Raw genomic sequence first — 27122 nt, forward strand, 5'->3', positions numbered from 1 at the left:
GTGTCTCAAGCTCCTTTTGAGTTAGTCATGGAATCTCCTGGCTGAAGAGGACAGTCAGGAGCCAGATGGAGGAGCGTAGCTCTGGAGTTAGTGTTCTGTCCCCTCTGTCCCCTAGGAGCAGCATGTAGAGCAGGGTAAAGGCAGACCTGTTAGTTTGTCAGGGTGAATTCCCATGAAGCATCTGACTACATGCTTCAAGTGACTAGTTTCCAGCAAATCTAATGAATCCTGGCTGTGCCATCTGACTGGGTAAGGGCCTGAGCCTGCCTGGATGGGTAGTGTGTGTTCCTATCCTCCTTTCAAAGTGAGAAAAGGGGGACAAGTCGGGCCTTGGTAGAGAGAAAGGCTTGCTGTCTTCCTGGACTGTTCCATGGTAGAGCTGTCTGTATCCTAGCCCTAAACCCTTGGTTGGGAAGAAGAGATTCTTCTGTATTTCTCCTGTTGCCAGCTTATTCATTTGCTGGGGACTCGATTGACATGCACTTGCTAACCTCTAGTAGGAAACTGTGGATTGAATGGATAAAGGAACAGGTATGCTTTCCCCCTCCGGTGTAAGGGGTCAGTGTCTGTTTGAGGTCCCTGGATATAATGATCTGTGTGCTGTTGTGACAGGCTCTTGGGCCTTAGGTTGCCAGACACGGAAGGGTCTCCAGGATTGTGTTTGAGCAGGTTGAAAGTGTCCTGATGCTTCTCTCAGGACCACCCACATTCCCGATATGGTGGGGTGCCTCTGAGGCCTAGAGACAGGTATGGAAGTGGGGTTGGGCCCAGGAGTTTCATGTTTCCATATTTCTAGCAATTAGGTTCCCATCTTCAACTTTCTAGGGAAGGAAAGCCTACCCCATCTCATTCTAGAACAAAATCTTGGAATGTTAGTACCTGAGGGAACTTTATTTATAAAATGAGTGTCCCCTACTTCAGAGACAGTCCCTGAAGGACAGGGCAGGTGTAGAGCCAAACACAGAAGGTACTCGACAAGATGTGTCCTCTGGGCGTAGCTGATGACACTGTGCAGTTGTTGTTAATCTTTAGGTGTGACAGCCATACCATTAGTTGAGAGAATGCCCTTGGTTTTAAGAGATGTGCACTTGAGCAGAGCATGGTCATGTTTACCTTTAACCCCAGACTTAGGAGGCAGAAGCAAGAGGATTTCATAAGTTCAAGGCCAGCTTAACTATATAACAGGCTCTGGGCCAACCAGGGCCACCAAGAGAAACTCTGTCTCAGACAAAGCAATACAAACAGACAAAAAAGACAACTTGTTAATATCTTGTTCTGTTTCCCATGGTTGGGTGGGTTGCAGACGTATGTTGAATAAATTTCCATTGATAATGAAATGGATAAACCATGGTGGTCCTGCGAGGTTATAATGAAATTGAAAATTTTCTATTGCCTAGTGATGTGGCTGTCACAGACCTGGAGCACACCACATTACCACATTACTCACAGACTTGTGATGATGCTGGCGTGCTACGAATCATGTAAAGGGCAAAGTGCATACCTATGTAGGGTGGTAATACCTTTATAATGACAGTGACCCGTGTCACTGTTACTGGCTTATGTATTTACTGTAGCCTACTTGTAACTATTAGTTTGGGGAGGCCACAACATCTGCCCCAACATCGGAGTAACTGAGCAGACCTCGGGCGCTGGCTATGCACCCATTCCTACAACACCCAGAAGAAGCCCAACTCCCAGGTGCTCTAACACATCCAGGATCACAGTTTGAACCTGTACCCGGAGCAGACCTGGGGTGCTGGCTCTGTATCCACTCTTACAACACCCATGGGGAGCCTGACTCCCAGGTGCTCTAACACATCCAGGATCTCAGAATCACAGGGTCACAGAGACAGCTGGACTCTGAGACACAACCTGGGTTCTGACACAGCCAGAATCACAGGAGAGACAGGCTCCAGTCACAGACAGCAAGGGCAGGTGGCACTAGAGATAACCAGATGGCGAGAGGCAAGCACAAGAGCATAAGCAACAGAAACCAAGGCTACACGGCATCATCAGAACCCAGTTCTCCCACTATAGCACGTCCTGGCTACCCCATCACACTGGAAAAGCAAGATTCTGATTTAAAATCACATCTCATGATGATGATAGAGGACTTTAGGAAGGACATAAACAACTCCCTTAAAGAAATACAGGAGAACACAGGTAAACCAGTAGAAGCCCTCAAAGAGGAAACACAAAAATCCCTTAAAGAATTACAGGAAAACACGAGCAAACAGGTGAAGGGATTAAATATTAGTTTGGAGATCTTCCTTCTGCCTACAAAAAATGTTTACTGTCGCACAGCATGCTATATTATGCCAGAGGCAGCCTCCTGTGACGTCTGCAAATTGTTGAACGGTGTGTTCCCCACACCATATCCTAAGGACGCACTTCCCTGTTGAAAGTAACACACGACTACATTCAAGACATGATGAAGCACAGCCTGCAGCTCAGCACGGCGTATGTGTCTCTGTGTATAACATGAGCATTAGATCTCCCCAGTTAAGGTACCTGTCAAATAGGAATAAGGCAGAAAGGACAGAGACTGCAAAATGCTCTCCTTTTCTCCTTCTGTGGCTCCCTGCTTCAGCCTGCCTCTGCCTTGCCTCTGTGGGGGCACAGAAGGACCGAACTGGACTTGCTTAGATGTGAATTGCTTGTAGCCTGAGTGGAAACCTCAGCTTGGCAGGACCCCGAAGGGGAGGTGACATTTTTCCAGGGCCTGGAGCATCCAAGTTTGCATGAGGAGTAATGTGGGGGGGTTGATGAAGGAGCAGAAAGAAGACATGGGATGGATGTGGAAGGGCTCTCCCAGAGACAGGCAGCTTATTGAATGGGTTTAGGCAGAAGGCAGCAGGCATGCTTTCTTGGGGGAGGTCAACAGAAAAGTAGAAGGCTGTAGAGGTTGATCTTCAGCCCCAAATCATAGCCTGACCATCCAACCCTTCAAGGGCTTTTAACTGCCCCGGGGAGCCTTGGAAACCTCTGTAAGAACAAACAAACAAACGGTGAGGCTGGGGACTAGATGGAGTGGGACCCCTTGTGGGAAGCTTCCTGGGTGACCTTGCTTCTGCTTAACTTATCTGCTTCCTGTTGCCAAGGAAACACAGCTCCACTGGTCTTTCCTGGAGCCCTTACACCATCTTACTAGAGATTCCCAGGGAATGTAGATAGACCTGGGGGAATTCCCCCCACGCAGACCTCCCCAGATGGTTATCTGAGAATGGAGTGCTTTCTGTTTCTTTATCTTAAGGCTGACACGTTAATGCACTAATGTGACAGGCAGGATCTGAAGTAGCTGTGGGATGAACTGGCAGATAGCGATGGGTTGCAACCTCCTGGGCTGGCTGTGGCAGGGAGTGCCCTGGCCCTGCTCCTCTCTGGGTCCTCAGGCTGCAGAGACTGGAGGTGTTCCGACACATCCTGTGCCCCAGCCCACCACTGGCTGCTCTCGAAGCACAGGCCAGATGTGCAAATTCTGCGGCTGTGCCTGGGGTGAGTGCACTGCAGCTTGCTTTTCTTGGAAATCATTAGTGATTTGTTAGAAAAACAGGAAACACTGGGGCTGCTGCTGTGCATCTTGACTTTTCTGTTTTTGTTTTTGAGTTCCTTTCATCTATGTCAGGCCCAGGTTGTTTGGAGGCTGTTGCCTCGCAGCTCAGCCCTGCAACGCCTCCTCCTAGCACTCGTCTGCCCACCTTCCTCTTTCCTCCTTCCTTTTGGCTTCTGCAGCCTCCTCCTTCAATCCCAGGGACTGGTACAGAGACGGGTCAGATGAGGTAACCATGGAAACATGATGAAGGATGTCTGTCCTTCTGTAAGGTCTGGAGTAGGCACCTGAGCCTGCCTGTATCTGCCTCAGCCCCAGATCTATTCACCCACAGTTCACTATGGTTGGACTGGAAGTCAGCTGCCTCTGCATGTGGGACCTGCTGTGGCGGGGCTTGTGAAGTGACTACCACTGACCTACTTCTGCTCCTCGTATGACATCACTATCATGGGAGGGGCTTCATCTCTGCCTGGTCACACAGGAGCTGGGGGAGCTCTGAGATATCACTCTCTGTCCTCAGGGCCACTGCAGCGGAAAGAGAAGACAGTCTCTCCAAGTGTCTGGAATACAGAGGGTAAACATGGAGGGGAGAGACTGTAGTTAGGCGTGTATTGGACCTTTAAGAAAGCTCTAGAAAGTGCTGCTGTTTCCTAGAGTCACCTGTGGGGTTTTCCCTGAGTCTCATCAGCTCAGGGGTAAGCACTGAGGATGTCTGGTGGTTAATTCACTCAGACTGCTTTGCTGACGATATTCACCCCATAATATAACCATGTGGAAAGCCCGTCTCCTTCCGATGACACAGAGGCCCGGAAGTTATTCAGCTTCCCCCATTGTCTTCCACTCTCCAAGCAGGGCCCTGGGGCATGAGATGAGCTGTGCCTCCCATCCTGAGAGGACCGGACTGACTGAACTGTCATCGCCTTTCTTGCATTCTGTGCAGATATCTAACCAGGAGTGTTCATTCATAGCTGCAGTCTTGACACCGTACCTCACCCCAGGGGAGCCGGGCTCAGGCACTGCTGTTTCTGAACTCATATAAGAAGTCTGATATGAGAGGTTAGAAACTCCCCCACACCACCCTGGGGTGTTGCTTGGCAGAGGCACTTGAACTGTCCTAGAGACACGGTGTGGGAGACAGAGCGGGTGATACACTGTGTAGGGAGAGCCCAAAAGCAAACGGACTGAGGGGAGGGGGGCTCTGGGCTGGACAGGGAGAGGGTCAGCAAGGTCATACCAGGACTCCAGGACACAGCGAGCGTCTACAACTGATAGCAGGCCTCACAGCTACGGGACACTCGGGGGAGGGGCAGGAGGCAGAGATTCTCACCTGCAGCTGTGCCTGGGGCCCATGCGAGAGAATGGAGGACAGGTGACATTTCTAACTGAAGGCTCGTGTTTCCTTTCACTATGAACATAGTCAATAAGCCACAGTCATATCAGCAGCACCTGTGCCTTTGTTGGCCACAGAAATCCAGATGTGCGTGCGTGCTTCTCTCTACCGCGGTTGCAGATAGCTTCTGTCCTTTGTGCTTTCTTTTTTTAAAAAAAACATTTCAGAGTAGTGGTAGAAATTAGACTGACTGCTGGGTTTTGTTATTTAATGTGTTGGTTATACTATTTCTTTAGAAATCAGGTTAACAGTATTAGCAATTGTGTTTCCATGGTGCGCTGTTTGCTTACCTTGCTGCTGCAGTTTCTCTGGTCTCTCTCTCCCAATTTCATTTTATATTATTTTATGTGTATAAGTGTTTGGGCTGCATGTGTGCCTTTGCACTACTGACATTCCGGGTGTCCAGGGAAGCCAGAAGCAGCCTTGAGGGTGCTAGGAAGCAAACCTAGGTCCTTTGGAAGAGCAGCAAATGTTCCCAGCCCTGAGGCATCTCTCCAGCCCTTCCCCCACACCTCTGCTTCTCTTTACATGGCTTAGGACTCGAGCTTACGGAATGATGCCTCCCACATGTAAGATGGGCCTTTCCTACCTCAGTCAACCTAATCTAAAACCTCCCTCAGAGACTTGCAGAGAGGTTTGTCTCCATGGTGATTCTAACACTTGTCAGGTCAACAATCAACATGAACCCTCACACATGGGATGTGCTTCCTTTGCAGTCCTGATGTAATCTCGAGCATTTAAAACATTATTCTGAAGTCTGGAGACTTCTCCAGACTGTCGGGTAGGCAAACAAAAAAGATAAGATGTGCTTATTACTAGAGAGCGCACATTACGGGAGCAGTTAGCACAAGAATTCTAGGCATTCCCTGACAGTTTGAGGAGATTTTAGGCAGTGGGTAATCCTGAAGTTCTCATCTGGGCTCTCACTGGTTACAGGTCTTGAGAAAATGACTTACTCTCTCAGATCCGTGCTTCTCACATGTCAAATGGAGATGGATAACACTCCAAAGGATTGTTCTGTGTACAAGTGCCTTCCTACAGAAGCTCCAGGCCGGAGAGAGGCTCTGTCAGAAGCAGGAGGCCTGTGGCTACAGCAGCGGCTTATTTAAGCCTAGGAGAGTCAAGCATGACTCTTCTCTGTCACAGAGGAATCGCTAGGCTCGGTTCCTTTCTGCTCATGTGGAGGGGCACGCTGGGGTCTTACCTCAATAGTGCTTTTCATCTTTTTCTTTGCTCTGCTGGAGTCTTAGGTATTTCCCGGGTCTGAATTTCGGCACATGAGTATAGCTATTGAAGAAATACTTAGGGCATACCCACATGATAAAACACGTGGTCCTAGAAAACACGTTAAGTGAGAAAAACCAAATGCAAAAGGGCATATGTCACATGATCCGGTTTGTACAGAATGTCCACAAAGATGGAAGTGGATTCCTGGTCGCCAAGGACAGGGCGGTAGGCACAGGGTTCCTACTTCATGACGGACATGGGCAAGCACCGGCAGAGGTGTGATTATGTAACATACTGTTTTCTAAACACCAGAGTGCACACTTTATAGTGATGAATTTACGTGAATTACATTTCGATGAAAAGCAAAATTCTGCACCAACTTCACTGACAGTGAAAGGCTATAAGAAATATGGGCCTCTTTTACCCACAGACTGGACAATTTGGGTGGAATGGGCAGGTCCTTATTTCTACTGAAACTCACAGAGGGAGAACTTAACTGTCTGAAGAGCCTTCTGTCAGTTAAACAAAGAGAATCACTAATTGGCCACCTTCCACAATGAACAGTATCAGACCCTCATGATTTCGTTGGTGAATTCTAATAAATACTTAAGGAGAAAATGCTAATAAGATACTAAAATCTATTCCAGAATATAGAAGATGGCAGAGTGTTCCTTAACTCATTTTTAAAGGTCTCACTGTGGGGGTTGGGGATTTAGCTCAGTGGTAGAGCGCTTGCCTAGCAAGCGCAAGGCCCTGGGTTGGTCCCCAGCTCCGAAAAAAAAAAAAAAAAAAGGGTCTCACTGTGTAGACCAGGCTGGCCTGAAGCTCACTGTGTAGACCAGGCTGGCCTGAAGCTCACTGTGTAGACCAGGCTGGCCTGAAGCTCACTCTGTAGACCAGGCTGGCCTGAAGCTCACTCTGTAGACCAGGCTGGCCTGGAGCTCACCAGGTAGACAAAGCTGTCCTGGGATTCACAGGGATCCAGCTACCTCTGCCTCTCAAGTGCTGAGATCAAAACTGTACACCACCATGCCCAGCCTTAACTCATGCTCCGAGGTCAGCATTACACCAATGCTCAAATCAGAAAGAAGTGCTTAAGTCAACAGATTGTAGTTTAACTCCAAGTTCCAATTACTTAAGACTAACAAACAGGAAAGCAGTCATGGCCTGGGGAGATGGCTCAGTTCGTACAGTGCTTTCTCAGAGTGCAAGAAGACCTGGGTTCAGTCCTCAGCACCACGTGACATGAATACGGTGGCACAGGCCCGTGTAATTCCAGCACTCAGGAGCTAGAGGCAGGAGGATTAGGAGTTCAGGGTTAATCTTGGCTGCCTGGCTGTCTTAAAAAGAGAGAAATAGGATCCACAGATATAGACCAGTATTCCCCATGCCCATGGATACAAAAATCTTCAACAATTGGAAGGCAATCCTAATTCAACAATGCATATAAGAACTCTCACCACAGCCAGAGACACTGTAGACCGTGAGGGATTTATTTCAGGTGTGTGGTGTTTAGTCGGCATTTGAAAGTCAACTGGTGCAGCCCATGGCTTCCACAGGCTAAGAACAATCATAGTCATATCAATACATTTGGAAGAATAAGTTTTGACAAAGTCTTGCACCCAGGCACAGCAAAACTTCACACAGCACACTAGGATTAGGGAGTCATGTCTTCAGCCAGAGAAAACATGTTTACAAAGAATGTAGCATCATGCTTAACGTCAAGAAACCAGACACTTCCTTACTAAGGTCAGGGACAAGCTTAAAGATGCTCGCTCTCCCCTCCTACTCAAGTTCGTACTAGAAGTCTTAGCTAATGCAAAAACCAAGGAAAGGAAATACGGCATCTACAGAAAGGGAAGGAAGTCACGAAACCGGTCTCGTTGTGGATGAGTGTTGTCTATCCTAAAGAATCCACAGCAATATCAAAGTTTCTTGACCCAACAGACAGTTATAGCAAGGTTGGAGGATTGATTATATGTAAAAGTCAATTGCATCCCTATATAGAGCAGCAATGAATTGTTGGAATTTGAAGTTTTAAAAAAAAAACCTCTCAGTACCATCTACATAGACATCAAAAATGAAGTAGTTAGGCAGAATCCAATCTGTAATGAAATACTGTAAGAGCTATATGTGGAAACCCCAAAACCAATGAAAGAAATCTAAGAAACGATAAACAAATGGAGAATATTTCATGCCCATGGATAGGAGACCTCACTATGGTTAGGGTATCCATTTTTCCACAGTTGATTTATGTCATCAGTGCAATCCAAACAAAACTACAACGTTACTTTGCAGATATGGACCGGTTTATTCTAAAGTTTATGTGGAAAGGAAAAGGCCTAAAGTAGAGAACGCAGTATTGAGGGAGAACAGAGTCAGAGGGCTGCCACTGTGAACTTCAAGACATAGCATTGTGCTATGGCAGATTGAGGAGAAATAGACAAATGGACCAGGAGAGCAGAAGAGAGCCTAGAGTCAGATCCTCACAAGTATGCGATCAACTCATCTCCGACAACGGAGTGTAGACAGGACGCCTTTTCAACAAAGGAGGCCAAGCACACACAAACTCTACTTTTCACATAGAAAACTTCTTAGGGGTTGGAGAGATGACTCAGTGGTTAAAAGTACTTGATGCTTTTCCAGAAGACCCAAGTTCAGTTCCCAGTATCCATACTAGAATGTTTACAACAGCCTGTAACTCCAGCTCCAGGGAATCTGACCCCCTCATCTGGCCTGCACACACATGATGTGCTTGCTCTCTGCCTCTCTCTCTGTCTCTCAGTGTCTCTCTGTCTCTCTCTGTCTCTCTCTGTCTCTCTCTGTGTCTGTGTCTGTCTGTCTGTCTCTCTCACACACACATACACACACACAGAGAGAATTATGTAAAAATTATTCTAACAGAATCATAATCCTCAAAGTAAAGTACAAAGCAACATAGAGAATAAAAATTCTGGCTAACACAGAAGCAAATCCCGATGGCTTAGGATCCAGTAATGAAGATTTATTGACTTTGTTTTATAAGGTCTTCATTTTGAGGCATGGTGATAGAACCTTACAGATGCACATGAGGAAGGGAGACATGGCCACAACCCACCCATCTTTCAGCTGCTGTTACTGAAAGTGCGATACTGCAGGGCTGAAAAGAATGCTCTTCCAACAGAATCCACCACCAAACACCCTCACCGTCTTCCTCTAGGGCAGCCAAGTCTTCATGGATCTCAGAAAAGTCTTATTCTATCCCTTGCCTACAGTCCCAGCTCCATCTCTGATTCTGTGATAAAATACACCGACCAACAGACACTTAGGGAAGAGAGGGTTTAATTTGGCTTATAATTCCCGATTGCAGTCCTCTGCTTGGTCTTCTCTAGCTCAAGACCCCCAGCCTAAGTAATGGTGCTATTCACAATGGGCTCTGTCTTCCTACATCAATGAACAATCAAGTTAACCTCCCCCAAAGACGTGCCTTGAGGCCAAGTTAATCTAGGCAGTCCCTCAGTTGAGTCTTCCAGAAGATTCTGGGTTACAGCTAGTTAGAATTCAAAACTGGTTAGTGACAGTTATCAGAGCCGCATACCATTTACCAAACTTCGTGTCAAATCAAACTTGTGGTCCGGCTTAGCTTACCCACACAGCTTGCCCTAACTCTCCATCAAATACCACAGTGGGAGACTGGTAATATCAGCCTTACAGCTGGTGGGTACCAATCCACTAGCTGGAGGTAGAGCTTGGTCTCAGTGGTAGCGGTGGCAGCATTGACACATTTGTGAGCTAAATTACTATGATACAACAGGCAACAGACCATGTGATTACCAGAGCGAGGGGCACATTTCACCATTTGACTAGCTGGCTCAAAGCAGGTGCCTTTGCTAGGAAGCCCTCGTGGCAGGCTTTCCCAAGCAGAGGTCACAGAGGCCTATGTGGCCAGGGGGAAGTGGATTCTGTCAGATCAACACCTGGGGCACCATCTAACCTGAAGTGGTGGGGGAAGTTACCACCCGACTGATGAAGCAGATACAGTTAGTGTAGGTTGGTGAGCATATGTACAGTGCGGGCAAACACTCATACGCGCATTAAAAAGAAACAGCTCTTTAAAAGAAGAATCGTTTTATTATTTTATTTTAAAAGGGAAAGAGAATAAAGAATTTAAATAATATCAAGTGGAATCCCACAGGAACCCCATCCTGGCGGGGGCGTCTAGGGGTTTAGAGTTGTTCTCTAGTCTCACCATGGTGGCTGCTCTCTTAGTGGGGAGGAGACTAAGGGACAGGGCCAAGAATAGGTCCTGTTTTCATGCTCCGGTCTTAAGGGTGGTTCTTAGGAATTTTGGGTTCTGACCTGAACCTCTTTATTTGGCCTTTAGCTGAGGGGGAAAAAAAGGAGGAAGCTGGCCTTCCAGGCAACGTGCCCTCACCGTGGGTGTCCAGAACTGACCTAATCAACAGCTCTGCAGCCTGAGTCACTGGGGTGTTGTAGTCAGTGTGATTTCCCCTCAGGCCTGAGGAATATCCCCTATTGCTCATGTGCTCCCGGGTACGAATTTGGGTGGAGCTTTGGTTTGTACACTCATTGTACAAGGAGACTCAGTCCAGGCCCCACGCCAGGTCAGAACCATTAACATGGTGGACAGGCCCCGTGGGGCCAGAAACGGGAAGAGTCCATTGTAATGTAGTCACTGGGGAAGTAGAGAGGCTGTGAATATTGTGGGTAATGGTCTTGTGACCAGCAGAGGGCGGGGGGGGGGGTCAGAAGACCTCCCTTAAAGAAATAAGCTGAGAGTCCGTAAGGTAGCTGAGTGGGTGATGACACTTGTCACCAAACCTGAGCCCCTGAGTTCAACCTGGGGACTCACACGGTACAGGGAGAGAAGTGACTGTTGTTAGTTGTCCTCTGATCCCCTCACGTGCACTGTGGATCTACCCACACCCATAACACACACACATAAGCGTAATTTTTAAAAAGATATGGCTGAGAGATGACTCAGCAATTAGGAGCTCCGCCCCCCCCCCCTTTTGGAGGCCTTTGGTTCAGTTCCGAGGACCCACAGCCGGCTGTAAACTCCAGTTCCAAGAGACTTGATGCCCTCTTCTGGCCTTCTCTGGCATCGGACACAAGTGGTACACAGACATAAACACAGACAAAACACCCATACACAAAAATAAAGATAAAAAACAACTAAGTAAGGATGTGAACCTTAAACAAGACAGAAGAGTGCAAACTGCAGAAAGAGGGAAGTCGGGAGTTCGACGCCAGCCTGGGAGCAAGCCCTTGATATCTATACAGTTCTGCTGGTTTTGGGATTCCGTTTGGGTGCCCCAAACCCCGAGGTTTGAAGTGTCAGCCTGTGAACATTCCCTCATGCCCATTCCTGGAGCACCTTCTTCTCTGTTAGCTTCCGGGTGACCGCCATCTTGAGTTATTTCTCTCCTAATTCGTTTTGTCTGTTTTCAAACTTCTTGCACCTGCGGTTTTTTTGTTTTGTTTTGTTTTGTTTTTTCTTTTCTTTTTTTTGGAGCTGGGGACCGAACCCAGGGCTTTGCGCTTGCTAGGCAAGCGCTCTACCACTGAGCTAAATCCCCAACCCCTACCTGCGTTTTTTAATTACCTTTCTTCACACACCATGTTTTGGGGTTTCACCCATGTCATTACACGTATTCATGAGTCTCTCCTCTTCGGTGTATGGCTCAGTAATGATACATTGTATTATAGCCATTGCATAATAGCAAATCATCCTTCTGTTGATAGATCAGGGTGGTGCTGGTGGGAGTTTATTTTGAATAAAACTTTCTATGAACAGTATTGCCCAAGTCTCTTGTCAACATAAGGTTTCACTTCTTTTTTGGGAAAGCACAAACTAATTAGGTCAAAGGCTGGGTGATTGTTTAATTTTGTGAAATTGCCAAACTGTTTTTCAACTTTCTACCATTTCACAACTCCATCAGCAATGTGTGACTGCTCCATATCCTCATCAACTTGCTACTGTTATTCTCTAGATGTTCTAGTGTCTGATTGCTTCATTGTGGTTTTAAATGTGCGTTTGTTGATGACTAACTGTTCTGACAATATTTTAATGTGTTTATTGCCCACTTATATATCTTTTATTAAGCACTTGTTCACTTCCGGAATAGGAATCATTTGTGTGTGTGTGTGTGTGTGTGTGTGTGTGTGTGTGTGTGTGTGGTGTGTGATGTGTGTGGATGTGCATGTGCGTGTGTAATATTGTCTTTTAGTTTATGTCTTGTTTTTAGCTTACTTTATAATCTCAAAAACTAGAAGCTGAAAAAATTATAAACTCCAGTTTGTCAACTTTTAAAAAAGATTTATTCATTTTATTTTACACATGTGAGTGTTTGCCTGCATGTAATATATGTGCACAGTATGTGTGCCTGGCGTGTGCAGAGGACAAAAGAAGGCATCGGATCCCTGAAACTGGAGTTGAGGTATGAGCTGCCTGATGTGGGTGCTAAGAACCGAGCCCAGGTCCTCTGTGAGAGCAGCAAGAGCTCTTATGAGCCTCTCCAGTCCGCCCCCTTCGCAGTACTCCCCCACGCCTCTCCTCTTCCTCATTTTCTACTGGGACCCCATTGATGAGAGAGTGGGTCTTCCTTCAGACTCCTCTTCAGTCTGTTTTTGTCTCCGTCGTCATCAATAGGTTCAAGGAGGGGACAGCAGAGTAGCCGCGGAGAGAGCATGGAAGCCGACGTTAAGATTCCACGCTGTACCTTTACAGGTTGTTTTGAATGTTCTTAAGGGATGGATGTGTACAGGGCTTTGTATGTCTAGGTGGGCAATTATATCTTATCAATTGGATCAGAGGTTATTGTGTTGTGTGTTCTTTCTTGTGCAGATTTAAGTGTAAGAGAGTATGCGGCGGCTGGAGACACTGGGCTGTCACGGATTTGGATGTGTTTCTGTCAAGATATCTAGCAAAGAGTTGTTCAAAGCTGAACGAAGTTTAAATTTGTGTTTCTCCTGCTCTGTCTTCTGTTCTGTGGTTGAGTCCACACATTGAGGGGTTTTTTTGTTTGTAACACACTCATTTAGTAATACTATCATCTCCTTTTTCTTCATTTACCCTTCCTCCTTCCTCCTCCTCCTCCTCCTCCCCTCCTCCTCCCTCCCTCCCTCCCTCCCTCCCTCCCTCCCTCCCTCCTTCCTGCCTTCCTTCCTTCATTCCTTTTGTGCTTAGGGAGTTTATAATTGCCTAGTGAGGCATTTCCCCTGGCTGTTTTAAATTTTTGACATCTCTCATCCTAGTAGTAGCCTCTATTGACTTTTAAAATTTCTTGTTTCATATTTTAACTGTGTGTCTGTGCGTGGGTCTCTGAACATGGGTATAGGTGCCTGTGAGGGCCAAAGGGAGTCAGACTCCCTGGAGCTGGAGTTATAGGTAGTCGTGAATCGCTTGATGTGGTACTGGGGCCAGAAGTTGGGTCTCCCTGAAATATCAGGAAGCACTCTTAACCGCAGAGCTGCTCTTCTCTCCAGTGCCCCGTCTGCAACCTTTAAAATTTAGTTTGGGATCTTCCTTGTTCTGTTGTGAGACCTCAAAGTGACCCTACATCAGGAGCGCAACCCACAGAGCACAGACTGACAAAGTGACTGCTGCAAAAGCATGAGGGTATAAGGTTTTTAATCCAGGTACGTGGGGTTGCTCATCCACCAGGGAGAGGCAACACCCAACCCAAAAAGCACACAACTCTTATTCGTTACAGAGGGCAGACTTCAGCAACAGGGTTAGCTGGCCCATTCTCATTGGTGGTGCACAGGACAAAGGATCTGATCAGGTATTGGCTGGCCTGCTCAAGGGGCTGTTCTTGGCTCAGTCGGTCACTTTCCTCATCCAACCCTACATCTGGCCTTGGAGAAGCACTGGGAAAGGCCCAAGTTGGCAGGTCTCTTAGAGGCGGGTGAACTGGGTGGTCGGGCAGGGTCAGGATGACATCTTGCGTTTGTTCTCGGAATTTACCACAGCGAGGTGCAGGAGGTCTTTCCGAGAACAGTTGTTTGTGTTTTGTCTTAACTTTAGTTCGGTCAGAATAGCCTGGTCTTCTGACTCAATGTCTCGGTCACCAAAACTTTGTCATAACATTAGGCATCCTGACGTCAGATGTATTTCTCAAAACCTTGTTTTTACAGCTTTGTTTTTTTCACATCTATGAAACTTTATTCCTTCAGTTCTTGATGTGACATGTTTTTTGTAATATACATGTGATGATGAGAAGGAGGAGGAGGAGGATGGTGTGTGTGTGTGTGTGTGTGTGTGTGTGTGTGTGATGTTGTATATATATTTGTATAGTGTGTTTGTGTACATGTGGAAGCCAAGGGTTAACATTAGGTGACTTTTCAATTTCCTTCCACCTTGGTTGTTGTTATTGTTGTTGTTGTTGTTGAAACAGTCTCTTACTGAATTTGAAACTAATTGACTCATCTAGTTTGGCTGTCCAGTGAGCTTCATGGATTTATCTCCACTCCATCCCATGCTCTAGTCCTCTGTTCCAGTTATAAATATGCCCCACCGCGCCCAGCCTTCTGCATGGGTGCTGGGATCTAAACTCAAGTCCAAAGACTTATGCACAAACCCAGCCATCTCCTCAGCCCCACGACAGGTTCTTCTCTTTATTGAAACATGGTCATTGTGGATATTGTGGGAGTTATGAGGATTGGAATCTCATTTCAATCTTACGTTTTAGCTGCCTTTTCTGACACATCTCCAGCGGGGAAATGAGGATCCTTGCCTCGTTACTGCTGGACACGGGTGGAGTCCTGGTTCCATCCGTAACCTCGCTGACACTGGGGAGGGCCCTTGTTACTAATGGGTAGAGAAGGGGTCCAGCTTTCTATTAGGCCTCGACCTATTCCTCTCTGGCTGGAAGGGACAGGAGTGCATCATTACTGCTCCAGCATTACCATGGTGGTGGGAGAAAGGATAACCTCACTACTGCAAGTTACCAATGAGCGTCTAGACTCTGCACTAGACTTCCCTTAACACCACCTGTTGTGGGATGGGGATGCTTACTATCTGGGATGGGAGCAAGGTTCCACTGCCTACTGACATCATGGGATGGGAAAGGCTCTTGACCACTGTGAGGGTGAAAGACACGGCTTTCTTCTGGTTTTCTCAGTCCCCTGGCAGAGGTCTGGGGCGCCTCTCTGTAGATGGCAGAGGGGAAGCATACCCTTTGCCCTGGCCATCCCTGGTGGCAGTGATGTTACGCTTTCTGTGTGGAGCTCAGATGGAACAGGGACTCTGTGGCTTGAAGGCTGCCTGTCTCGTTAAGCTGCTCCATTCCTTGACCTGGAGAAAAAGCCAGCTTTCCCATCTGTATGCACTGATTATCTAGGCTGCTAGTTCTTCACTATTGAGACTATGCAAGCAGGAAGAAGACCCAGGGAACCTGCTGTTGTGTGCTCCTGTCTTTCTGTGTCCCAAAGTCCTTCCTGCTCTGCCTCCCTCTACCCTCCAGAGTCCCTTAGGTACTTACACTGTCTGGCATGGGCAGGTGCGCTGTATGGGAAGAACACAAAAATGAAACAATTTTACAGAGGTAACATTGTAATTTTACAGAGGTTCTTTGTGTGATTAAAAGCAAGATGTAGTTGTCGGTTAGCCCAGCTGCACAGGGCTTGCCTAGCATGCACAAAGCCCTAGCTTAGATCCCCAGCACCCCACAAACCAGGCGTGATGGTATATGGCTGCACTCCCAGTCCTGTTAAGGTAGAGTCGGGGAGAACAAAAGTTCATGGTCATTCTTGACTGCATATGAGTTTATGAAGCCAGCCTAGGCTAGCTGAAACATTGTCTGAAAACAAAACCAAGGTATAAAATATCAATTATTATAAAATGTTTAGAGATGAATCTAATTTTTCCTCTTGGATTGGGGATAATTGTCATTAGCATGTTGGCATGTGATTTTGTTTATATGGAATATTTGAAACAGAGCCTCCCTATGTAGCACTGGTTATTCTAGTCTCCCTGGCCTTAAACATATGGATATCTGCCTGCCTCTGCTTCCTAAGTTCTGGAATCAAAAGCATACACCATCATGCCTGGTGAAATCTGAATGTTTTTACTTTTTTATAAAATTTTTTTATTTATTTTATGTATGTGAGTACACTGTTGCTGTCTTCAGACACACCAGAAGAGGGCATCAGATCCCATTACAGATGGTTGTGAGCCACCATGTGGTTGCTGGGATTTGAACTCAGGACCTCTGGAAGAGCAGTCAGTGTTCTTAACCCCTGAGCCATCTCTCCAGTCCCCAAAAGTAACTTGTAGGTCCCAGTGAGATCTGAACTCACAACCTCTGGTTTACAAAACCAGTGCTCTAACCCCTGAGCTATAGAGCCAGTCACTGAGTGTTTTAATAAAAGAACAACTGGAAAAATCTCAAGATTCTTTTGGCCACAATTCTCAGAAACTAGATAAAGATATTCTGCTAGATAAAGCAGAAAAAAAGAAACTCTGCAGCTTATGCGTGTTCCAAAAGTTCGAAAACTCCGAAAGGCTGTCACCTGCCTTACTTCTCGAAGCTTAGTCTGTTGGGTTTTCGTGCTCTGTGATCATAGAACCTTCCTTGATACCATGAGCTCCAGGGTCTTCACTTCTATCTTAACAGGATCTCTCTCTTCACTGGCCACTAATCTGTGAATCCCCAAGTGTAGATAGGCGACTCTGCCTGGGGTCAGGAGAGGGTGCAGCTGAACAAAGCAGAACTTTCCTTTGTCACCCCCAAATCCTCTTCCTGCTAAGCTCATCTCAGCAAATGCACCCCACCAGCCTTGATGAAAGGAGAACACGAAGGGGATCAAACACCCCATAAATGTGCCTATTCCCTTGGGCACCTAAACTTAGTCAGCCGTAACTCCAACTCTACCCAATGTCTATTGAGATTTTTTTAAATTAATTTTTATCATTTTAAATTATATGTGTGTTTCCCTGTGGTATGTGGCTTTCAGTTCGGAGAGTCTGCATGGATGCACCCATTTTCCCGTATTTATAGAAATATGTATTCCCCCTTCTCTGTGCATTTGGAAAGATAGCATCAGTTTCTGAATTTTTAATATTATAGTAATAAATGGTCCCTCAGTGCTTTGGAGAGTTCTAGACTGGGCTAAACAGGACTCTGAAGTCAGCGTCTGCTGATTCATAAAATGTTCTACAAACTGGACCAGAGAGATGGCTGAGTGGGACGGGACAGGGAACCTGATGTCAAGTCTGATCCCACGTGGCAGAAGGGAGACCTGACTCTCGAAAGTTGTTCTCTGATCTCTCTCTGTCTCTCTCTCTGTCTCTCTCTCTGTCTCTCTCTCTGTCTCTCTCTCTGTCTCTCTCCACACACGCACGCACGCATGCACACACGCCAAGGATGCAGACCTTTGCCTGCAGAGAAAAGGGTGGGACTGAGTTCCCATGAACAGCGTGGAGGAAGGACATCAGCTTCCAGCTCAGGCCATAGGACCTGTGATGACAGAAACATGAATGGCTTAACCTGCTTGGGCCCCAGGAATTGTGGGTAACCACTTCAGGAGATTGAGGTCATTAGATGGAATCAGCAACCGGAGCTGCCTAGCACAGTATGAGACAGAAAAGACACTCCGTAGTAGCCAGCCCGCCTTCCGTCTGCCCTCCTTCCTCCTTCCCTGCTCCTCCTTGTCTTCCTCTTTCTTCCTGCCTACTTGCTAGACTAGTGCTTCTCAACCTGTGGGTCCTGACCCCTGGAGGGAGTTCAATGACCCTTTTGCAGGGGTCCCCTAAGACCATCAGAAAACACAGACATTGACATTATGATTCACAACGGTAACAGAAATACAAAGTAGCAATGAAAATAATTTTACGGTTGGGAGTCACTTCAATACAAGGGTATCAATATTAGAGGGTCGCAGCATTAGGAAGGTTGAGAACCACTACTCTAGACTGAAACTCATGGAGAATTGACATTTCTGTGTAATATCACATCCATTAATTACTTGTGGTAAAATGCACATACCATATAACACACCATCTTAATCATGTTTGAATGAATCATTCAATAGCCTTAAAAAATTGTTTTTAAATGATAGTATCCCCAAAACTGGCTTCCAACTGGATGTGTAACTGAGGATGCCTCTGCACTTGTGATCCTCCTGCCTCGACTTTCTGAAAGCCAGAGTTGCATTTGTGTTCTTTCTCGCCTCTTTATGTGGTATTGAGGGTCACAGCACTTTACCAGGCGAGCCACACCCTCACCCCTGTTCAGTAGTCTTTAGTCCATTCACCCAGTAGTGCAGTTGGTCTCCAGAACTCGTTTTCATCTTAGGTATCTGTACCCATTTAACCACTTCCTATCTCCTTCCCTCAGCCCTTGGCAACCATAGTCAACTTCCTATTCCTTTGACAGTTCTAGGTACCTCACCCAAGTGCAGTCATGCTTTCCTCTATTTGAAACCAGCTTATTGCACCCAGCCTAAGATGCTCAAGGCTCATCTGCATTGTGCTGTGTGTCCAAATGTCCTTCCTTTGAGAGACTGAATCACACATGCACACACGCATGCATGCATGCATGCAAGTATGCACGTATGCACAAACACACCCCATATCTTGTTTGTCCATTCAACTCTCCATGGACACTTGGGTTACTTCTAGTCTTTGGCCACTGTATCCAATGCCTCTGTGAACATGGACACTCATGACCTTTCTTTCAGTTACTTTGAGCATCTATCCGGAAGGGGAGTGGCAGGATCATAGGTCAGTCTTGCTGTTTATCCTTTGAGGAAGCACCTTGTCCTTCCGCAGCTGCTACCTTGTTTCACATGCCCAGGCAGCAGTACATCCGGCTCTGACTTCTTCACAGCCTAACATTTACTTTGTTGTTTTTTTCTCTAATAGTAGCCATACTGACGGGAGTAGCCCCGTTTTGATTTGCATCTCCATGGTGATGAGTAGTGAAAAGGATCCTATTACTACGAGTGTTACTGTGTATATGTGTGGGGTCCGCTTACCAAGGCCGGTGTGTGGAGGTCAGAGGACAATTTTGTGTAGTCTGTTTTTTCCTACTTCGTGTAGGTTCTAGGAATTGAACTGAGGTTATCTGTTTGTGTGCCAATCGCCTTTTACCTACTGAGCCATCTCGTTGGCACTGAAAAACGGCTTTCAAGTACTTATTAGCCACCTGCATATTTATCTGGGGAAGTATTTATTCAGGTCCTTTGTCTGTTTGGAATGAAGGGCAGTGATGGTGATGGAGTGAGTCATAGTTCTTTGCCTATCTGATATTAGTCCCTTATCACCCAAATGATAGGCGAGTCTTCTGTTCTGTGGGCAAATCACTCTTGACTAGAGCCTTAGATGCAGAGTTTGGGCTCTTAGATCTAATTTAGTTTTGGCTCTGAGAACTAATTTGTCCAGGTTTTTCTTTTGTGGCCTGGATTTTTCTGTGTGTGGTGCTTTGAATGAGACATGTCTCCATAGTCTTGGGCTTTATAGCATTGTTTGGGGGGGGGTTAGGTTGTGCAGCCCTGAGAGTGGATTTATGTCACCAGGGGTGGTCTTTGAGATGATGATGATGATGATGATGATGATGATGATGATGATGATAGTAAAGAGCCTCCCCTGCTTCTACTTTGCGCTGTCTGCTTGCTGCTTGTGGTTAAGATGTGGTCTCTCGGCTTCCTGCTCCAGCTACCGTGCCTGCCACTTGCTGCCATGCCATCCCCTCAATTCCGGGCTCTAACCCTCTGGAACTATATGCTCAAGTAAGCTCTTCCTTCAGTGTTGCCTTGGTCATGGGGTTTTAATCCCAGTCAGAGCCACGTGTTATTGCCCCAAAGCCATCTACAAATCCAGTGTGATGGAGCTTCTTCCCCATGTCCATGAATTTTGAAATTTTAATCATTCATGTTTAGGCTTGTGATTCTTTCCGCGCTGCTTATATATAATTCTGGATCTTTCTGCGCAATGAGAGGGCGTATATTTCCGTTTGCTCTCATCTTTTCTGTCTCTCAAAGGTTTTATTCATAAAAATTGCTAATTTTAAAAGTTTTTTATTCCTTTCTCTTGATGCTGTTCCAAGTGGGGCCTTTTCCCTAGAACATATCTTAAGGATCAAGAATTGAGAAATATTAATTTCTACGTCAATTTTTATCCAACCACACTCTCTAATTCTTTTCATTGTTACAGCCGTATTTTTTTGTTATTAACCGCGGTTTCTATAACATATTGAGAAGGGGCCAGGATAAAAGCCACCAGCTCTACCACCGACAGGGCTGTAGTTCTTGAAAGACATATGAGTTATAAGGTCTTGTACCTTAGCCACACACTCAGCCTGCAATTATTCAGAATACCCAGCTGAGCAAGAAATGAACTGAAACCGAGAACTTCAGAATACAAAGCCAACCAATGGAGAGCAGTGAGAGAAGCCAGCCTTTCGGCCACTGTACACACAATGCTGTCACCATAGTAACTACGCCTAATGTAAGTGCCCCAGACAATTACTTCAGCAGCTGGTCTGTTTAATGCAAACCTGTATCTGTGCTTTAGGCCATGTAGTGACCCAACATGGAGAGAGGACATATGACCCCCCTGGTTCAGAAATCATTGTAAAAATGACATGGGAAAATTCCTATCCTCGCCAATACATTTTGAACTTTTGATCAGAGGGAATGATGTCAGAAAACCAGAGTTCGTAAAGTAGACATTTGAGAATCTGTTCCAGTAACTCTAGGAGAAATTAAAAAAGTAATTCAAAAATAACTCAGAGAAAAGAGCTGAGGTGACTCACTACCGTCAGGAGGGTGGGAGCCGTCATCCGAGCAAGTGTCTGGACTCAGACTTCCACTGTCTCTGAGGGTAAGCCTTCCTACTCTCCTCGGGGTCCTCAGGAAGGTCAGCACTGGCTCAGAAGAGGAACTTGAGAAGGAAGTAGCCATTGTTTAATGTTTCAGCACTGCCCATCAGGGGAACCTGCCTGGCAGCCCCTGGAATTTTACAACGGGGGCTCCTCTTAATGAGGGGAACCCAGGATTGGGCATCGGATACTGAACAAAGCAGGCCTTGCTTCCCGAGCTTTTGAAAAAGGTATCACCCCACTGTCTTCTGTCATCCCTTCCCCAGAGCCAACGGGGTTCTGCCCACAAGTCATAAGGAATGGCAGATGTCACTGAGTCATTGGGCCAAAATAAGCTGCATGCAGGGCCAGGCGTGGAGGCTCCGAATGAGCCCACCCCTACTGTCATCTCTGAGGTTCACCAAGGAGCTCATCCACTGGACCTCTACTGCTTCCCTCAGGTCCCTGGGCCAAGCATTCAGGAGACTCTAACTTTAAAAAAGTCATCTATTTATTTGCATGTTTATGGGTGTTTTGTCTGCATGTCTGTCTGTATACCACATGCACGCTGGTTGCCCAGGAAGGCTAGAAGAGGTTGTTGGATCCATGGAACTAGAGACACAGATGGTCGTGAGAGTTGGGAATTGAAATCTGGTCCTTTGGAAAGCCAGTGCTGGTAACCACTGAGCCACCTCTCCAGCTCCAGGTCCTAACTCTCAAGAGCCCGGACCAACATCTAGATGACTGCAATATTCCAGGGAGCCAGAATATCAGAAACTCTGCCCTGGGCTCGGAGGGTATCTGGCTCTGCCAAAGAGAAGACCTTGGTTGTCTCCTTAGAACCAGGGAGCACCGAGGAGTCCACAGGAAGAAGGGTGAGGAAGTCATGGATCAGCGGGCACTGGGGACGGCTGCTATTGACACTGGGGGAAGGCTGCTAGCAGCAGACCAGGATACTGGACTCTGATACTTGTAAGGACAAGGGCACGGCGGAAGAAACTATGATACCTGAAAAGGCTCATTCCTGTCTCACATTTGAGTCATGATAGTGTAAGGCAAAAGGGACTCACACTGGCCTCCCAGCAAGACCACCAGCTTGTCCATCATTTCTGGGGTTGGGCAGAGGGGCGACTTAACGACCAGTTCATACATTCCCTTGGGCTGGAGAGGCAGGACCCAGTATGCCACCATACTGGGGGTCCTCTTCTGAATAATAAGGGGGTCCATTTTTCTGGAAGAGGCAGGCTAGGCTGGGCAGCTGGTGTAGACACACATATCAGGGCTCAAGATTGTCAGCAACCAGAAATGGCTAACTCTGTAAGCAAAATACCAGGAACTAAGTTTCCCTTGGAGTAGAGACATGCATGGGTTCTTCTTCTTCTTCTTTTTTTAAAGATTTATTTATTTATTCATTATAAATACACTGTAGCTGTCTTCAGACACACCAGAAGAGGGCATCAGATCTCATTACAGATGGTTGTGAGCCATCATATGGTTGCTGGGATTTGAACTCAGGACCTCTGGAAGAGCAGTCAGTGCTCTTCACCACTGAGCCATCTCTTTCCTTTCTAGCTGCATCTGATTTGCTGAGGGAAAATGTATGCAGAGTTAAGAACCCTGACTCCCTGAGTTTGCATTCTGGCTTTGCTATTTGTGATTGTGTGTATATGCTCTGCCCAGGGAGTGGCACTACTAGAGGGTGTGGCCCTGTTGGAGTAGGCGTGTCACTGTGGGCATGGGCTTTGTGGCCCTCATGCTAGCTGCCGAGTAGCCAGTATTCTGCTAGCAGCCTTCAGATGAAGATGTAGAACCTTCAGCTCCTCCTGCACCATGCCTGCCTAGATGCTGCCATGCTCCTGCCTTGATGATAATGGACTGAATGAACCTCTGAACCTGTAAGCCAGCCCCAATTAAATGTTATCCTTAGAAGAGTTGCCTTGGTCTTGGTGTCTGTTCACAGCAGTAAAACCCAAACTAAGGCACTACCTCTTAGCTGTGTGAACTCAGGCAAAGTATTCTACTCCTCCGTGACACTAATTGCCCATCTTCTTCTCCTGTCCCACTACAGTCCCACAGAGGTGGTCTAGCCTCCTGCCTCTTACTGCTGGGTTTTCCCACCCTTGATGGTGACCCACTCAGGTAGATTAACAAAACGACTCAAGTCCAGCTGTCTTCCTAGTGTCCTGCTACCCACACAGTGGACTTGTGAGCTGTCCTTCTGCCAATGTTCCTGATGAGTTTGTGTGACTTGGTGGTGCCTCACCTGGGTAGGAGACTCATATCCTCAGGCACTCTCTTCAGATCTCTCAAGCCCTTGCCTTTAGAGGGCACCTTCCAGAATGGTCAATGACCCTTTTCCCCTTTGCAGTCTTACGGTGATGAGTCCACACCGTGCTGTTCCAGGTCCATGCAAACAGCACCAAGATCATTGTGGGCACTGTCCAAGTGCCTTATGGAACTTTAAACATGTATTTAATTATACATTACATGTCTATGTATAAGTATGTTTTTGTGAATGCAGATGCCCGTAGAGACCAGAAGTGTTGGATCCCCTGGAGCTGGGGTGGCAGGTGTTTGTGAGCTGTTTGGTGTGGGTGCCAGGAACTGGAATTTGGTCCTCTGCAAGAGCAGCAAGTGCTCTTAACTGCTGAGCCACCTTCCAGACAACTTTAGAATGTAGGGCATTCAGCACTCTAAACTTGGGGTTGGGGTTCAGCCACAGCTAGGGAGAAGGGAAAGTCCTGCTTGCTCCCCAGTATGCGTGTGACTTCCCTGTAGTCCTACTGGGCTCCTGGTGGCCCAGAGCAGGCTCCATATCCCCGCCAGCTTCCATATTCCTCTTGTGGAAACTAAAGGACTGTTGGGCAGCAGGCTGCGTGTCTGCCTTGCCACTGGGATGTCAGAGCACTCAGGGAAGCTTGCCGCTCCACTCTGGGAAGGCAGAATGCAGCCTATGGTAGGGAGTCCCAGCCTGTATCCTTCCTGGTGAGGAACAGTGGGGGCTGGGGTGGATACGGTGGTTCTCAATCTCCTGTGCACCCAGACACAGGCCGGGGTGAGGGTGGGGGTGGGGGCTGGGGTTGAGGGGAGTTGAGAATGATCTCGTGCACCACTCAGAATGGGGACAGCTGAGCTGGGGACAGTGTAGAATCTAGTTTGGCTCCAAGTGAGTGTGTCAATAGTACAGAGGGGCTGAAAAAGAAGGCCTTCTCTGGGAGGTTTAGACATGGCTCTTTCCAACGATGGCCTTCCCCCTCATCCCCTCCTCTGCGGGGATCCCTGATGAAGGAGATGGGCCCTGCTTGTCCAAATTGCTTTATTCATACTGGATGTGGATGCACACATCTTACTCGGGGTGAAGCAGGCATTTAATACCTTCTGTGGGAGGGAATGCTCAGGAAGGGAAGCTCATTGGCTAAATACTCAGGGGTGTATCTAGACACCTCATTATAATGAGAACTTTAGGTGTTTATGCTACATAACCAGTTGTCGTGGTCCTCTAATAGGATGTCATGGTTATGTGTTCCAGGACAGGTAGACCCTGGTTGGGGGCCAGTTCCAACACCTGCCTTTCTCAATTATGAGAATTCTGGGGACTTTTGAACCTGTTTCAACCTTACCAGGTCTTCTGTCTGGTGGCATGGTCCACTTACCCCATAAAGGACCACCTGAGGTGACTTCCTATCTTCCTCAAGAACTTGGCTTAGGATTGATGGGGGAGCAGCTATGAAGACAAAGGCTAGGTTGGGTCTCTAAAATTGTCTGTATGAAGGTGTCTTCTGTTCCAGCGGAAGGTGCTGTCCTGGAGCAGGTGCTATCCTGTCAGCTCCGGGCTGACAAACATGATGTACAGGGCTAGTGTTTGGACTGTCACTCAGATCAGCCGCTCATCACATGTGTTAAACCCGTGGTCATTCAGCCTCACTGGTAGCAGCACAGCCCAGGATGAAAAAGGAGCCAAGCTCAGGAAATTGCCTTATCTGTCCGGGGGCAGTGGATTCTATGTAGTTTGAAGGGGCTTGATCATGAATAGTGGAACTTCTTAACTCAGATCACCGGGTCAGGCTGTGTTCCAGGCAAGCCCAGGGTCCTGACACCCTGCTCCAGGGTCTAGGTCCTTGACAAGCTCATTTCTATGCCCAGACCTTGGCAATACTATCTCCTCTTTCTGGAATACTCTTCCCCTCACTTAACCCTAGGTTAAGTATCCCCTCTTTGGAGACCCTAAACAACCTACTGTGTGGGCTGGCCAGCTGGCCCTCTTCCTGCACCGTCCACTCTTTGTAGCATATGTCATCTACTGGGGTGGGGGGAGTCACCTTTGTATGGTTGTTGGAGTCAAGGTCTCCGCCCAGGAACTCATGCCTGCTCTGGTCCTGGCACATAGTAGGTGGTCAGGAAATGCAAAGACGCCATGGCTCACGGGTGCTGCTGTGCCATCCCAGTTTCATGATGCATCAGTCTCCAGGGGCACCGGTGGGACCGCTCACAAAGAGCTTACTTTTCAGGGGTGCTTGTGCTCCCCCCAGATGGGGAGGCAGGGGGATTTGCTTAGGTTAAGTCTCTGAGGTCTGGGCCTCTGGATCTGGGTTGGGGAGTTTATCCCCATTTGCATGTCGTTTGCATGGCTCAGTTTGGGGGTTCTGCTTCCTCTTCTGGTTTCCTAGTTGGTCCTCAGATCCACAGGGCTGTTCCGGCACTTGCTGTTTCCCGGATGACCCGGCCTGGCAAGCCCAGGGACAGTATCTGCAGTGAGATAAATCCCCGAGGCCAGGCGAGTGTGGCAGGTAGCTGTGTGGTATAGATCGCACAGTGGATGCTCAGCTGGGGCCTTGTGTCCTCCCCGCAGCCTCCTGACCTCTGCCCCGTCACCATCTCCGTTTCATAGATGAGCAAACTGAGGTTTGGGGGAAGCTCAGAGTCCAGTTTGGATCTCGCTCTGCTGGAGGCCACAACCTGGCTTAATCACTGTGCCACGCAGCCTGCCACAGCTTCCAAAGGACCCAAAGAGCCCTCCCCAGAACCAAGACATGAGAGTCTTATTGGAGACCCTCAGTTTCCCACCTGGTGTCAAAACCGCTCCTGAAGTCCCCTCCTTGTGGCCCTTTAGTTGGGCCAGCTGGACCTCAGGAAAATGTAAAAGGGCGCTGAATAAACTGCAAAACGTTCAAGGCGGAAAGGACCTGGGCATCTGAGCTGAGGGTGTATGGGATAGGGGTGAGGCAATGTGTAAGAAGAGACCCCTGTGCTTGTTCTGGCCCTAGCAGTGGTGTTGGGGTGTCTAGCATGTGGAGGAAGATCTTGCAGCCTCACCCCTGTAGGACTAGGAGATACAGGTCTGGAAATTCACAAGAAAACTTCCTGTGTGGTTTTGATTCCCCCTGGAGGTCCCTTGCCCAGATGTCTGAGGCCTGGCCATTCTCTGGACATCCCTGGGCATTTCCTGGGCAATTGGCAACAGTCCCTAGTGCCTGGTGAGTGGGCGTGTCCCATTTCCCACTCTGTTCCCATCCTGGAACTCTCTTTTCCTCCCCCTTCGTGCTTTTCTTCCCCATGAGTGCACTCTCCTGCCACACGGATGAACCTTCTGGAAGCTGCTCCCTCCCCTGTAGACACCACAGAACCCAAGTGGGCTGCCAGTATCTGCCAGTTTTACTAATGGTCCTGCTGGGTTGAGGCCTCCCCTAGCCTAGTGTTCTCCAGGAAGGGAGCCCAGCAAGCTGACCAGTGTCTCCCCATGCAGGCAATGACTCAGGATGCAGCCAGCAGCCACAACGTGCACAGAGGACCGCATCCAGCACGCTCTGGAGAGATGCTTGCATGGACTGAGCCTCGGACGCCGTTCTGCTCCCTGGTCAGGTAGGTCTAGGGAACTGGGAGACCGTCCAGAACCTCAGGTGAAGGTTTCTTCCGGGACCTCTGGGCTCGCTTCCTGGATCTCTTCCCTGGAAACCCGCCCCTTGTTATGCAGGTCTCAGCTCAGATATCGCCTCTGTGGACAGCTTTCTCTGTCCTTTGGAATTAGATTTGGACTAAGACTCTCACCGAGTATACGGCCTTGTACAGTCCACTTGTCCTTGTGAGATCCCAGTGGATAAGGGGAGTGAGATCGGCTGGAAGCTGGGAACATGGAGAATGTGTGAAGGCCTAG

At 47.6% G+C, this 27122-nt stretch overlaps 1 protein-coding gene and 1 non-coding gene across 2 annotated transcripts in view; one reads left to right on the forward strand and one right to left on the reverse strand.

Moving 5' to 3' along the window:
* Pik3r5 (phosphoinositide-3-kinase regulatory subunit 5) overlaps positions 1-27122 on the forward strand; it is a 64691-nt gene that overhangs the window by 17750 nt on the left and 19819 nt on the right. Inside the window, exon 2 of the mRNA XM_032912530.1 lies at positions 26715-26830. Coding sequence (XP_032768421.1) covers positions 26728-26830 — 103 coding nt within the window. The 5' untranslated portion in view covers positions 26715-26727. The remainder of the gene's footprint in view (positions 1-26714; positions 26831-27122) is intronic.
* Trnat-ugu lies at positions 16445-16517 on the reverse strand. The gene has a single exon. It is a non-coding gene; the product is annotated as a tRNA-Thr (tRNA).

Source organism: Rattus rattus, chromosome 9, assembly GCF_011064425.1.
Source record: "Rattus rattus isolate New Zealand chromosome 9, Rrattus_CSIRO_v1, whole genome shotgun sequence".
NCBI lineage: Eukaryota > Metazoa > Chordata > Mammalia > Rodentia > Muridae > Rattus > Rattus rattus.